At 37.6% G+C, this 16,604-nt stretch overlaps 1 protein-coding gene across 1 annotated transcript in view; it reads right to left on the bottom strand.

Annotated features, from left to right (window-relative positions):
• LOC112957051 (VPS10 domain-containing receptor SorCS1) overlaps nucleotides 1-16,604 on the bottom strand; it is a 269,061-nt gene that overhangs the window by 93,095 nt on the left and 159,362 nt on the right. Inside the window, exon 4 of the mRNA XM_026050581.1 lies at nucleotides 10,540-10,698. Coding sequence (XP_025906366.1) covers nucleotides 10,540-10,698 — 159 coding nt within the window. The remainder of the gene's footprint in view (nucleotides 1-10,539; nucleotides 10,699-16,604) is intronic.

Genomic DNA, 16,604 nt, shown 5'->3' on the forward strand with positions numbered 1-16,604 from the left:
CAGGAAGCTCTGAAGATCTGTGTTTCAYAAAATCCTCTATTATTTCAGATGGCATCATAAAACACCAAATCTTCACTCAGTTTTGGAGAATTAAAACAAATAAGAGTAGCTGAGGATTCATCTCTCTCATCGCAGCTAAGACTACCAGCAGTCCTTATCTGGTCCTGTAAATTTGGTTATTATTCTGCATGCATTTAAAAAAAAAAATCTCAAACAAATAGTTAAAATACAAACTTTGAAGGCTTAATATTCTCTAGGCACCAAACAATTCTGATTCATGTCGATGTGATCAATGGCATGAAATTATACCCCATAGGACCCTGTTTGTCTGTTTGGATTTATCTGGATTATGCAGTTGAAATCTTCTGATATRAACTCACATCTTCAGGACAAACAAAATAAGCTTTTCGTAATTTCATGAAGTATTATATCTGGGGGAGTTTGGGACATGCCCTTTAATAACGTTATGCTGTGTGCCACCTGTTTCCCATAAGAACACTGAATTTTGCCTGAGATTCTGAAAGGTTTGTTATGAGCTGGCTGAATCTAAGGTATTTGGCTGTTAAACTTGACGGTTCATAAAAAACCATGGCATCAATCAGATGCTGCTAGCAAATATGGATCTGTTTCAAAGAAGGTGATCCCTGTTGCTGCCCAGCTAGAATGACCTCTGCGCTCCTCAGAGCCAGATGACACCTTTGCCATGTGCATWCTCATCTAACTCACCTAACCAGGCATTTACATTCCCAGCATCATCCTCAGGAGGATGCAGAAGAGGAGAAACATTTGCTCATTTCATGTCTGACCTTGTCAGCAAGGTTACACGTACCAAGAAGCTCAATGACTACCAGTTATGAGACAGTATCAACTCGAAGAATCATGACACTAGTTGAGATCTACCCATCACTCCAACTGGTCTCAAGATACTCATTTTCCCAGGCACAGCTTTTTGTGAAACGAGGAGTCTTCTCACAACATCAGCTCCATTTCAATGGCTGCAGATAAGGCTGAGCTGAGGTATCCATGACATTTCATCATTCATTTAAACTAAGTGAATGTTCTGATAAAACATTTGTTTCTGATTATTCTTTGCATACTGATCTCTCACATGGTAGCTCCATGTGCTTCCTGTGCTGATGAGGATATTCAATTTTATGCGCTGATTTTATCTCATGCAAAAAACATTATGTATATGGGAGTCTGGAGTGTGGCTAAAGGAAAGGTGATTTCAATTGGATGCTAAAAGTGACACGAGGGAAATATTTAAAGCGAGCTGGTAGTCATCATTATTTTTCTTTTTATTGAAGACAGTTTCCYTAAACAAGTTATAAAGGAATATGATATGGAGTCTAACTTTATTTGTCGGTTGGAATTACCAACTTAGGGGAATTCAAATACTTGCATTCAAGTATATAAAAAAGCTCACTTTCTCTTACCTCCAACTTCCAAGAAARCAACAGTCATTCTTTTTGGATACAGATCTGACCAAAGCAAAAAATTCACAACAGAGTTTTGACCTAAGGAAAAAGATGCAGCTGGAAAACTCAGAACCTCTTCAAAAGCCTGGAGATTGGTTCAAAATCAAATCTAATTCCCTGAGAAGATTTCTAGCACAGATCACACTTCCTGACACTTACACTTTCTGGTATTTCTGTGATTGAAATTAAGCCTGTTTTCAGTATTTTGAGATAGTGTTACCATATCAAAGAGGTCTTAATCACACATATACAAAACAATCTAACTCAGATTTTGTGCTGATAAACCACATGACGATTTTGAGATTCCACTTCCTCATCTTTAATACTGACCTTAATTTAGTTCCATTCCCCTAAAAAATATGTTCTTAAGGTGCAGTTTACCTTGAACTACAAGGATTACAATAAACAACATCTAATTGGATAAAGACAATTCTGTATGAAGATGAAATGATGTAATTTTATGTAAATGTTGTCAAGTCTTTCTTCTTTTCCCCATTTGTTTATCTTGAATAAGTTTATTACTGATAGACTGTAGCTAGTTAGATTATTACTACCACCACAGGTGCATTTGAAATTCTATTGTCTTCACTAATGTTTTTGTCATTATTGCTATTGTTCACAGGGGTATTATTAAAAAATTTTTCATTTGTGAAAGAGCATATTTGGAATTAATATTATACCCCCCAATAGCAATAAGACAGGCATCATGTACCTTATCTCAGTTCTGCGATATTTACAGTGTTTAACCACACTTTTTTTTTTTTCTTTTTCTTTTTTTTTTTTCCAATTCTTCCTACAGGCAAAGACTAAGAGCTAGCCTGCTATTTACTGATAGTTTCCAACCTAATTCAAAGTTCTACTGTTAAGACACTTAAGTATCCTTGAAGTGCAAAACTTTATGGGATATTGCATAGATTTTGAATGCTTTAAGTTGCAGTAATGCATTAATCATGCTACAGAGACCCCATCAATAAGGTTATCCAATAATGGGTGTTTATAGAATTCTGATGGAGACACGGCAGAGTGAYAAAGCTTTCAGATATGTGCTTCACAGTAATTTTGAACACCAGTGAAGACTACAGCTCTGTTACTGCTTTAACTTTCTTTTCCATCCCTTTTTCAGTGCTGATACTTGGCTGATACTGATACTTGGCTGTTGATACTTTTTTTTTTTTTTTTTTAAATAAAAGAACAAGCTTTTCCCTCAATAACTCCCCATACATTGTCAGAAATGAGCCACCTCAGCTGTGTTCTGGTCTCGTGGCAGATTGCAAGCAAATGGATTAGCATGATGTCTCCACTGCAGGCAACTCATATACTAGCAAGTGGCAGGAAACACAATTTTACTACCAGATGTTTATAGGAATATGCCTATGCATATATATTTTGAAACCAAAAGGAGCTACTAGCATCATCAGTCTGTTCTTCAAACAGATGGCACAGAGTTTTATCCACTAACTCTATCAGCAAAGAGAATTACCAGGTCCAGCAACAATGCCTGAACTAGACTGCATCTTCGGAAAACATCTTGTCTTGACKTAAAGTTTCTCAGGGATCACGGATTTACCACTGCACTTGAGATGTTGTCCTCAAGGTGAATTTCCTTCTCTGTTAAAAACTACTGTCTTTAACAGGTTATTCTGCACTTGCGTTCTGCTGTGTTGTAAATTTACAAGTTTTCTAGATAACTGTCTAGATAACAACATTAAAGAAATGCATTGTTGGCTAAAAGCATATTTTGCTGGCATGAGAACAGAACAGAAAAGAACAAAAAGGCTTATTTCAATAGAAATCTAGGCATAATGTCAGAATTTTCATGAGCACATACATAACTACATTTAAAAATAAATTACTAGTTATTGTTTGCATTATAGTAAAAGCTATGGGCTACAAGTGAATTTACTGCTGATAGGTGCTTTGCAGAATAAGACACTGGAGACATTTAAGRTATTACTATCCAGAAAGAGACAGAGAAGGGAGAGAACCATCTATAGAAAAGCGAAAAGCAAGTTGCCCAAAATTACAATTGTAAGAGGCATCTTACTGTTTACATGTCCTTATTCCAAACCCACTGTTCTGTCCATCTCTGATGGAAAGAAAAAGGTGAAAGGTAAAAGTGAAAGGTAAATTTTCATGGAAGTAGGGAAATTAGAATTATGAAGAGTACAGAGAATCTTGTAGAGAGTCAAGGTTTCTACCCATAACTATAAATATGTACCCATGGATCCCAAGCAGCAAATGAACAATTTCTCTAAGGGCGCAGTGGGCTCGTGTTCATACAGATGGATAAGCAAGGGCATATTCATGTGCCTAAAGATAAATGAGTTAGTGGTAAAGAGCACAGTGATTACTGCTTGGGAGTCTTTCCTTCCATTTCACTGATTGTGCTTCTGGCCAAGAACTGCATCTCCTGTTTGGACTGACAGGATGCCACTGGGCTCTGCTAGCTGATTTTTTCTTATTAACATTCTTTCATATGTGGAGTGGAAGGGCTAGGAATTCCTCATTGTTTTTTAATTTTATTCATTACTTTAAAGTGTTCTCCCATCATATTACACTTGGTGAGGTATGTGGAAGATTAATAGGTCTACTAAGAAAAGTAAGGAAAATCCAGTCAAAATCAACAGTAAGATGAAGAGTGAAGATTTCCTTCCTTGTTCACCTTCAGTACCAGTTACCACCAAATGTTCATCAGTCTGCCAAGAGATAACAAGGCTTATTTGAAAGTCCTTATTTGAAGGACTGTGTGCAAGACAAGCTGTCAAGATGTCCGGCAGGTACCTGCACTTCAGGACTTCACACAGGCAGTTTGCAAAGCCCGAGCTACAAATGTGGATGTTTCTATGCATGTTTCATGSCTTGCTCAGAAATATGTCCACTTGGAGACTCTTAAGAATAGAGGCTAGAGCTCACTTCAACAACAGTGTGTTGCAGACCCGCTATGTCTTGCACGGTGTTGGTGACTGAAAAGGATATCCAAAATCAACTACAAAGTGCCACATGTTGTGAAGACACATTTTATGCTGCAAATTCCTTAATACTTTTCATCTTTATCATTCTGTGTCAGAGTGAATCATGTCTGCTAGGAAATTAGCCTGCTTGATTAGTGGTGCCTAAAATATTAGCACAAATGGTGTGCACTATCTGAGGACCAATGCCCTAGGAAAAGGGGGAGTTATTCCTATYGGCTAATGATAGCCATATGCAAACAGTCTCCCTGCTTCTATCTTCAGTCTGTCAAAAGATATAGGCTTTTCCAGAGGATGATTAAAAATGGCTAGTGCTGACGCTCTTAAAGAACCTTTTTTCCTCTCCATTAACTTTAGACGGGATTAGCCTCCCTCGGCTAATGTGAGTCCAAGTGAATAGTCCTCTAAATTTTATCAGCTGCACTGAACAAAAACTAAAAAAAAAAATATTATGCTGCTTGATGATAATGAATGAAAACTTTAAAGTTATGATGCAAGCTGTGGTGAAAGAATTTTTTGTTTTGTTGAAATTCTGGTTTGTGCATACAGTAACTGCTACCACTGAAATTCAGAGGGTGTAAACAGAAGCAGAATAACTTGAGGTTGAAAGGAACCTTTGGAGGTCTCCGGCCCAAATCAGTTCCAAGCAGAGCACCCTCAAAGTTCGATTTTAATGCAGTGAAACAAAAGGCTAAATCTTGCTCCTGGCTTCAGAATCATAGAGTGAGTCCAAATTAGTCCATCGCATCTGGTTGAATTCCAAAGAAGTGTATGACAGAGACATTATTTTAAGACACAAGTATTACTCCAAACACACAAATGATGGAGCCAGTTTAGACCTTACTAACTTAGCTATGTACAAGGACAGACCGGCTTGAAAAGATTGCAGTCCAGCTCCTTTTGTTCAGTGCTTTTAAGAGCTGGTCTGTTCTTCGCACAAACATCCTTTGGCCATACACATCCTTACTCTCTGACACAGACTGGTTTACACAAGCGATTTTCCTGTCATCCTTGATATATGAACATCTTTCTCTCTCACTTGAATGCATGTGGAGTTTATACCATCAAATCTATTCTCTATTATTTTCTCTGGGTGCTACCTGAGCAATTCCCAGTGGGTCAGTAACCAGATCTTTTTTGCATGCCTTGTACAGCTATATAATCTCATTTTATTAATATCTGGCAAGGAAGGTTCTTCCCTGCTTTAAACACACAGATATAAAAAGGCACAGACAGAGTGTTAAAAACAGCTTAAACAAAATGGGTTTGGTGCCACTTAATCCAACAATCATCCACTGGACTATACTGGATAAATATCTACTTCAGAAAAGAGGAAAAAAATAAAAGAATCTAGATCTAAAAATATGGGAACATGCTCTTTAAAAAGCTCAGTCCTATTTCAACATCAAGGGAATTTTTAGTGTGTTGAGTGGGGAAGAAATTTTTTGCATCCATTTTCAGTTGAAATTTGTTTTTATTTTAGTTTTTCCACTGGAGAGCTTGATCCAAGATAGGTCCTTAAGTACTGACACTGTAAGAGAAACAGAAGAACCTCTCAGCTGGGCGAYTGCCTGGTGGCTTCTTGCTGCAGAGACATCTTTCTCCCTGTGTCTCACTTTTTCTCTCTGGAAGAATGGTACTGACCACTGTATGAAGACACGACCATCAGTGGATGAGAAGGTCTGTAGGGAAGCTAGGGATTATTCTAACGCACAGTGAGTCATGAGACATGTTGTTAGGGCAGTCGTGTGGAAAACCACATGTGTTAGGGCAGTTGTGTGGAAAGCTATTTCTTGCTGACATGTAAAGATGAACAGAAATCCTCACTTGCCATTTCATGGCAGCTTAACCTGAGTAACTTGAACCAACATGAATTTCCTCAAAGACAATTTTTTTTTCTGCTTTTCTCATAGGGTTTATTCTTAGCCTTCTTTTCTCGTAGGGTTCAGGAGGGCAGAGCACGGGAAATAATTTTCTCTGGCATTTATAGAAGAACTTGAAACAGGAGAGTCTGTGCAAATTTATCTTTATATCCCCCTTCTAGCTTGTAGCTGAACCAAATGCCTTTACTATAGGATACTGAGGAAGATGACACAATTAGATGACAGGCATGACATGGACACCAGAATCCTGATTTGCTACATCCTTGCTTCAGCACTTCAGCTATGCAAACCAACATCAGKCCCCAACTCACTAATCTCCAGCATGACACACTTTTAAAATTAAACAGGTGGAATCAGATATCTGAGAAAGCCACTCTCACCCCCAAGAAAGTAAACCTTTTCATTTACTCATGCTGTGTAGACAGAGCTCCTCTAGTCTTGGGTATCTTGCTTTTCAAGTGTTTATTTAAACTGAGTGAAGAGAAGCAGCAACAATAACTCCATTTTAAAGCTTTCTCAGCTTCTGTCAATGCCTTTCAGTCCTTGARTGCATTTGTACATTTATTCCTGAGCTGGGCAATGAAGACTCTGCATTTTGCCCATCTGATTTGTGTTTTCCAAATTCACCTGTATTTCTTCTCTCCAAATAGCTTTGTTCATGGTTGATAACTGGTCATTTGTTAGCCTAATCCATCTGAATAGCAGAATATTGCTCCACTGAGGTAGAGAATCCACCTTCCGATTACATGGCAAACCACCTTTGGAGGTTATAGAACAATATACAAGTAACACTCCCACAAAATTAAGTCCCTTATCTTAGGAGCAACCTGAACCCATGAGAACTCAAACATGAGAATTTCAAAAAGCCTTTGCACTGCAAGCAATGCTTTGTGTCTGAAGTTTTCTCCTGATCTGTAACTCCTCTTACACAGAAGATGGAAGTGCATGCAGTAGGTCTACAATTACATGGTAAGAATCAACCACGTTAACAACCACCCATGTAACAACCGTACTTTCAGCCAGAACAATGAATGCAATCACGAAGCAATTAGTGCAGGCAGCAGATGGTTTGCTGCTCTTTTTTTCCTCAAGATTGGCAGGAAAAAGCTATGACTGAATAAGGGACTGGCCTGTCAGCATCAGAAATTTTAGTCTGCTGTCCAAAGCAGAGACACAGGGGAGGCATATATGAACAAAAACAACCAAGTCACTGAGGTTTAATGAGTTATTGCTCATCAGCTGAACTCCAGTAATTAAGCGCATTCACCCAACCACAACACCCAAAAAACTGGGAGGCAAAATTATTCCAGCTAACATAGATTTCTCTATCATTTAGTAGCTCTCTATTCAACCAAACGGAAAAGATCTGTAGTGCTTATCACAGCGATAGGCCCACTGGTCTGTGAAGAGATTCAGGGATGATGCTTTGTGACCCATTTCACATGTTCATTACAATGGAGCAAAGACAAGCATGTACTGACTTTAGAAACACTAGCTGAAGCCAGCTGCCTGACACGACTGGATGGCTTTGACCCCATCAGCCCTGAACTGCAYGGGCCACCTCTGGGAGTCAAACGCTCTGGTCCCAGTGTGAAATCTATCTCTCTGGCTCCCTTTGCACTCACCACCTGACTCTCCTGGTCCCATCTGCAGCAATGACAAGATGCAAATGGATGGGCAGCTATAATGCGCTTGCTAACCATCAAGCCACAGAGCTGGAAGGAATACACACACATCTTCTAGTTCCTTCCTAGCTCCCTCCGTCAACAACAGACGTAAATGATCAAGACAATCTAAACTGGTCAGAATCTAAACTTCTCCTTAAGGCTCCTAGCAATGAATTTTCCRTAGTCTCTTCAAGACAACCTTCCTACACCAGGTACATCCTTTACTCTGTTCCCCTTGGTTCCTCAAGTGATTCACGGTCAACATACACACAATATATRGAATCCAATGAATAGTGGCTTCTTATTCCTTAAATACAGGCTTAGCAAGAGATCACAATGTAGCAAATTGTAGTCATTTGTTCCAAACTGGCCATTGAAATTATCTAAATACCTTCAGGACCGCATAATTACTCTAACCAAATTCTGCCTTTGAATAAAGAAGAATTAAACCAGTGGGAGCCATTTATACTTAGCCATAGGCAGAATTGAAGCCTTAGTTTGAGTAACTTTTAATTTAGTCTAAGCTGATTAATACTCCTTGCCTCTTTATTACCCTTTACAGTTCTCAGCCAAAACTTGCTGAAATCAGATAACGTCTCCAATTATACTTTAGAGTAGAAATCAGGTCTGGTGCTTCATAACCATACAAAACACTTTTTAAGTTCTATTGTGGAGTCATTTAATCAGTATAGAAGTGATGCACAGACCTCGTGCTATCTGAATTCTTTTTTTCTGCAACTACAGTATTTTCTTACCAACATTTAATCAATTTGCTATTCCCTGGCAGAGTGTAAAGAAATTTCACCTGCACAGTCGCAAGGTAAATACCTATACCTACCCCATAAATTCAGGTTAACCCAAGAAAGAGACCTTCATTCTCATATCTGGACCACATTTTAGGCTTTATAAAAGAAAAGGGACTGGTAATTTCCTACAGAATGGATACAATGTATGCACTGTCAGTGACCTACTATAAATTAAATCAACCTTATATCTGTATAGACTCTAATTCAGAATTACCTCCTGAACAGATTACTATACAAAATAGAGAGTCCTTTTCATATATATTCTACCTGTTTGATAAATTTGCCACTGAAATTTTCACCAACCCCCACCCAATAAATCTCATGTTACCAGTACAAAATATTTTTCTTTCCAAAGAAGAAGGTGGGATTTCATGTGCGCCTTCCTCTGGAAGGGATTTTATCTGTATATTCCATAAAGCAATGCAAGGCACACTGTGAGCAAAAAATATTGTACATACAAAATACTGTATGGAATCTAGGCAGGCAAGATGCATTTCCCAAGGTTGAGTTTAACAAGGACATTATGCAACAAGCTTGGAAAGATAATGAGCTTAAAGCGCAGGACTAAACTTCTATTGCAAACATTCCCAAAGGTTCAGCTACTTATTTAGCTTTCTTATACTGTTATTTTCTCAGGCTTACTGTAATAGAATTTACAAGCCTAATTTAAGCAAAAGGAAAATTAATTCTTTCATGTTTATAAAATGCAATAAAACACACAGCTAGAGGACATCATAGAATTCAAGCTTTTATGTTGATATTTACACTATCATTTAAACCGAACAGTTCAGTCAATACTCATTTTGATTAGACTCAGATTCTCACATACTCATCATGTGAAGAACAAAATTTAAAAAAAAAGCACTAAATCTTTTTGTTCAACAGAAAATTGTTTTGGTCTGTTTTTAGCTTTATTCAAAATATCGAAATATCATTATGAGCAACCCACCATTTCTCATAGCAGTTTGTTCCAATGGTTAATCACTTCACTGCTGATTTTATCTACATCAAGTTCTAGCCATCAATTCTTGTTACAAGTTTCTTTATTAGGTCAAGTTGCTTTCTCCCACCTGGTATCTTCCCCCATAGGGAAGCACAGTAGCTTTCCTTCAATCTGCTTTTTGTTAAACTAAACAATTTGAAAAAGGTGACTGACYTGTGAGTATTGATGTGTCTGATTTTGTGTAAGTGCTGACAGTGAGTTCTCTTGCAATAAGGTCCCACTCTGGTGTCTCAAGTTGTGCAACAAAAAAATCAAGGCAAATCTCACAGTATATTTATTCAGCTGATGGATGATCCATATTGAAGGAATTGGACTTCAAAGAAAATTGATTCACTGTTACTTTTCTCTTGGAAAGTTAACAGCTACTTCAAAATATGCCAACCAAACAGCAGCAAGAAATGCTGCTATTTTTGTGGCTGGTCCCAGGGTAGAGTGACATGACTGTTAAATAAGAGGACAAAAAGCCTCACTGTGTATTGTTATTCCTATCATGAAAGACCTTATCTTTCCTCTCTGCCCAATGCCTGCCACATGATGCTAAAAAAACAGATAAATGCAGGATGCCAGGCATAGAGGACTAGGACTCATAAACACTGCAGGTGTCCATGTCCTTTATTTTGCTCCAAACATTAGCTTTACTCCCTCAAAGCCTGTCCTGAATGTTCTRCAGCAGTTAAGCAGAGAAATGGTGAGTCTCCAAATTGCTGTCACATAGGCCAAATGCTGCTCTTACCTTCTGATCTTGACTATATGCTAAKATCCAATCTTCCTGCTTCGGGTGGAAGAGCAGGCTATGGATGTAGAAGTTCAGTCGGTATTTTTGATAGGTGGCCCCTTCATCAGAACTAATCAATAAGCTGCTCTCAACCTCTGGATCAGTCAGCAGCATAATCTGTACATAAGCAAAAGACAAAATACAGTGGTCAGGAGAAGTTGGATGGAAGAATAAGGAACTTAGCATAAACCTGATGTGTTCATTTCAATAAGTTACAACACAGTGTTAAAGCTAAGCATAACCAAAATTTCTGTGAAGAAAACAGTATATTTCAATCATTTACATAAAGAATGCACAATCAAATAGACAACATTACTTTAGCTCTATGTTAGAATAGAAATAAGCCCATGCTTTGGCTAGCACAAAAGTAAAGCCTGAGACTTGCTAACACTAATATGCAAACTTGTTAAGATTACCAGACAGCTACAGCAGGGTGTTAGGTTCTTCACGAGTGAATTACTGGAGAGACAAGTTAAGCACTAAGAAGAAAAAAAATAGACAGAGGGAGGGTCAAAGGAAACAGAATGATCTCTAATGATGAGGTTTGTTAGACTGGCAGAGAAGATGACATCTTAATTTCTTGAAATGTTATAACCTGGCCGGCTGTAAGAAGCAATCTTGCTTTGGCAGTAGAACACATTTGATAACCTGCTGGGTTCTTTCCTTCTCCAATTTCTATGGCGCTGTGAATTATAGATTTAGCTGTGCACCAGCAGTAGTCTCTGCAAAGTTGCTTTCTAGCTATCTCCAAAAGTGTTGGCTCAGGAGTGACAGTAGATATACGATTYGCAGTTGTAGTAGCTACATCTTCCCATTAATTATGGTATTAATTGGCCTGCATTGCTCATGGATCAGAAAGAATAATGAGAAACTTCTCTCGTGTGTTGTTGCATGGGAGAAAATATAAAGGTTTGAGCTYCAGTCTTTCAGCAAGCAGTAAAGCAGTACCACTAAGGAAAGAGGATGGGACATCGCAAATGACAAACATGAATACTTTTGAAGAACATTTGCACAGAAAGGTATTAAAATTTTGAATCATTAGCAGTATTCTTTAAAGAACTGGTGATGCTGTCGCTTTATAAATGGCAAACACTGATTTGCTTTTACACAAGTCTGAAATGAAAGGACGCACACCCGGCATTTCTCAGTGTGAATTCCTATCTAGGCTTGGGTATTACAAATTTACACACTTTAATACTTCTTTTTCCATCTTTCATTTAGGCAGGCAGACTTAGATATAACTTAACTCATTACCTGAGAATTATATGGCACCATAAAGTTTTGATAGACTTTAATGATAAAAAACTGCTAAACTTGTGGAATATGAGTAAATGCACAAATGATCTACATAGAAAGAGTCCTTCATTATTTGATAACTGTCTGAGGTTATCTCTARAAAACTTCTTGCTAACACTAAAACGTTGTCCATTCCTTGGAAGGTTTAGGCTGTCTAGGTTTTCTGAAGAGATCTTAGACTAGTTATGTTGCCACTCTGCCTCTTATGTAAAATAGGATAATGCTCCTGTTATAACTTAAAGGTACAATCTCATTTTGCTATCACTGATCTATTTTTGAAATCTAATGAGGAAAACATGCACTATTAAGCATTGGTATTTTCATTTAACACTTCCAAATAGATTAAGCTTATCATTGATGTGACTTCTAAATGACGACTGCTAGATAGAGGATACACAGTTAGCATTAGTATTCAAAACATCAATATATAGACCCTCTGCTGTCACAAAGTGGCCTATATATCCTCTCAAACCAAAAATTTATTATGAACTTTAATAGTCAGCACTTTTTTGTTTCTTCTTCTTTTTCTTTTTTTTTCTTTTTCTTTTTTTTTTTTTAAAAAGAGTGATTTCTGGAAGAACATTCCCATGGTAAATAATATCAACTCAGTACTATAATTTAGACATATTTTTTCTATTATTATGACTTCTTTTTTGAACAGATTTTGTTTATGCTGGTATTTGAAAATATCACAGCACAGCATTAATTTGGACTACAATTAGAGCAGAAATAAATGCAAATCAATGGGCTTGATCCCAGCTCCCTGAAGCTAGTAACAATATCTTCATTGACTTTGATTTATTCCTCTAAGGAAAGCTGTTAATCAAGATTCATTCTCATTTCTCATTCTCATTTTACAAACCTCCACCTACCTGTACAAGGAACACATCCGACCTCATCTGTCACCTCGAAGCACATCATGGCCCTAGCACATTTTCTCTCAGGCCACTCCAATGTTGTGTGAAAGTGTGAAAGTCTTTTTCAAAAAAAGAGGAAGAAAAGAAAGGGAGAAACCAAAACTAATTCTTGATTCAACCAATCTGCGTTAAGTGCCCAAGAAGACCTGCCAGCAGTACTGATCTTGGTTTTAATCTGCTACCCCAGGCTATTCCTAGTGTGTTTTCAGGTAATACGTGGTCTCCAGAAGTGTCAGCTCTTGTAAGTATAGATGCAGTGTTTCTGACATACCAGGACACACCAGTTTGCTACATATGTTGACAGCAGTAGTGTCTTAGATGTGCTTGAGTTGTTTAAAACTACTTAGATTTAAGCAAGTCTGAAGCAGGGGAAGAAAAAGAATTCTTAGCTCTGTGGCCATCAGAGGTTAGTAGCTGTGAGATCAGCTTTCAGTGCTGGTGCAGCAATTTCTGCTGCATTGTGGTACCTACATTGCTAATCACTTTGTGACGGTCTCACAAAACAAGCAAGCTAGGATTGACTGAGCAGTTACTATTGACAYCACTGCCAAAGCCCCATGTTGCGTACAAGATAAGTTAAAAACATGCTTAATTACAACATATTGACACATAAACGACCAGTTACAGGGCCAAAAGACAGGAGATATAGAATAAAAATGAGGAATTAACAGCTGAATGGAAAATCAGTCAAAATGAAGGGAAAACGCTGAGTCTATGTTCGCGAACCTTTCAGTTTATTATCCAAAYTGTCTGGAATATAAATGACAAGTGTGGGAAAAATCAACTAATTTTAATATTTTCTTGTTACAATGTGTGAAGTATAYAACAATCAAATTTAAAGAAAAGAATACCTTAGAGAGCAGAACAGGAACAAACTGCTTATAGAACATCCCACTTCATTGTAGAAAGGAGGATGAACTACCTTAAATGGGAACTCCTTGAATAATGACCTATCTTTTTGCTCTCTTTCCACAAGTCCTGACAATGTATCACTGCTGCATTMGTTTAGGGACAAAAATATTCTGGAAGGAATCAATGTGGCTTTTGCAAAAGAAAATCATACCTCAAATTTAAGTTCTTAGAGAGTATCACAGAGCAAGTAGGCAAAAATGACCTGGCTGACAAAGTCTATCGGGATTTTTGAGAAGCTTCTTTGTCAGAATCTGTTAAAGACCACAGCCTGTCATGGGATAAGAAGATCTTTCCATGAAATAATCAATGGCTAGAAGATAAGAACTGAATGGCACCAAAAAAAAAAAAGCCATTAACTTCCACAATAGAGAGAAGTGTTCAGCTATAATCTATCTTGTTTTGTGCTGTACAGCACTCTCATTAATGATTTGGAAAGAAGGATGGAAGCAAAGGTGACAAAGTTTGCCAATGGCAATAAGATATTAAGAAAAAATGAAAACAAAAGCCAGCTTATGTATAGTTACAGAGGAATTCTGCAACACTGAGTATCTAAGCAGTAAAAATATAAACAAACAAACAAGTACAGTCAGAGGAAGGCAATGCCCATGCAACAGAGTGAACAGTGAGCTCGAATTAGCTATTTTCTTTTAATGAAGGGAACTGGGGGGGTTCAGTGGAAATCTCAACGAAGACACCAGCTTGGACCTGAACTCCTACCACAATGCAAATAACAGTAGGAAATATTAGGAAAGAGTTAAAGAGTAAAAAAGATAAGCTTATCAGACCCCTGATCACTGTTCCCACAGCTTAAATCCTAGAAGCGGTTTTGATCTTTCATGAAAAAGATTATCATAGGGAAAGTACAAACAAGTACAATAAGTATAATCACAGAAAGGCATTAAGAATCAGTAAACAAAGTCTTCAACTCCAAAGGAAAGAAATGAGAAGCAGTTTGACGAAAGATTCAAATCGTGAATGTTTCAGAAATGTTCGGAAAGCAATTGTTCACTTTCTGAAATAACATAAAACTCAATAAAATAAAATGAAATTATCAAGAGTAAGATGCAAAACCCAGGTGCATCATTTTCCACCCAGCTAAAACATGGAAACCCTTATTGTGGTATATAATATATGCTAAACATTTACATTAACAGCAAAAATGAACAAACACATCCTTGTAGAAAACAATCTATCAATTCTAAAATACCAAACTTGGCTCTGGAATCTGAGCCACAGACTGTTGAATTTTCAGGAAAAAAGAAAATATGGGAAAGTAGCGTACTATATTTGTCATGACCTGGCACTTCCCTCTCAACAGAGAGGAAAGTGGAAGTGGTTGAGATTCAGACGGATTTAGCATGGCTGTGCTTATACACATCATGGAAGAGTGAACGAAAGCGATAAATGATAACAGYGCTATCAGCCCTGGTGGGCTGATGTAGCAGCTTCTGGGTAAAAAAATTGGCCCATCATTTTTATCTTGACAATTTTTTTTAAAACTACCTCTGATTCCACTGTTACGAAATAAAGCCAATAAGACATAAGTAAAAAAGATGCACCCTTTCTGCCTTTCACTTCTAGCAAAAACCCTTAGTAAAAGGAGCCCCACCATAGAGTGTCTCTGTTGTTCTTTATTATTGTCTTACGTTCAACAAAATGAAAAGTTGGGATAAGTTAAGACTCTGCTTCTCTCTGGCAAAAGTAATTGCTCTCTTTCAGTTCAATGCTCAGCAATGATCAGAATCTGCTTACTTGCACCAGGCACAGCAAGCACACGCTGCACTTCCTGGTGCTTTAGATGTTTTTTTTTCTCTGTGAAAAAAAAAGTCAATAAAACCGACACAGGCTCTTGCAACCAAATGCAAGGCACCATTAATCATCCACCCCCTGAAAAGGAAGAAACTTGATTTGCTCTTCCTAGAGGTGACAAATGAACACAAAACATAATTTATAGATCTTAAACACTCCACATTTTTTCTTCCCCTTTTTCGTTGCTAGCTCTGTTGATAGCAGACTGCCCTTGACAATTCCATAATTTTCTTACTGTTTTCACAAAGCAGCCAGGAACACTATGCAAGATGATTCTGTTTATGTTTCTACGGATGGAAACATCACCCTTAGATAACTGCCCTGAGTTAATGTACTTGCAAATCCAGAAGCAGAGGCTTAGTCAAATCAAACCAAGAACTGCTCTTGACAAGGTTTTCAGTCCTTCACATCTCTACTGGAATCAACTTTTCTCTAAGGTTTTGTGGTAAAGACCACAGCATCAATGAAACAGARCAGCATGAAAAACCCAAATAAATTTCAGATTAAGCTGTCTTACTACTCGCTCCTGATCTATCAACACACTTTAAATAATCATCTGATCAGAAGCAGGGATGAGAGAGTCAAACCTCAAGTGCAAATCACAGCAGATCTATGGAAAGAGAGGAAGAGWGAGACCATCCTCATCTGATACATTTCTTATTTATACAGATGATGAAGCATGAAGCTAAACATTGCACAGACCTAAAAATATTGACTCATATGGAAAAACTAACATATCTTAGAGGAAAAGAGAAGTGCAGTAAGAGGAAATTAGCAAGGAGGGACAGAAATATGCCTTTCTTAGCAATAGTAGATTATTCCTTCCACGACTTCTGTAAATATTTGCATTTTTCCACCTTTTCTGTACGCCAGTTACTTAATATTAGTGTCTTTTACAGGGCAACTAATTGAAAGGTTATTGGTGCAAGAGAGTCCCTGCATAATGAAATATAATTTCTGCCACATTACACTGCACTTCTGAATTTGGATTGCCATTTATACGGCACAAACTTTGTACAAAGAGAGAACCTTGTATAAAAAGAGAACCCGATTCTCCAGATTCAGCAATTTGCACATGTGCTTCAAAGC

This window comes from Nothoprocta perdicaria, unplaced genomic scaffold (genome assembly GCF_003342845.1).
Source record: "Nothoprocta perdicaria isolate Ctin4 unplaced genomic scaffold, notPer1 scaffold_7, whole genome shotgun sequence".
Lineage (NCBI taxonomy): Eukaryota > Metazoa > Chordata > Aves > Tinamiformes > Tinamidae > Nothoprocta > Nothoprocta perdicaria.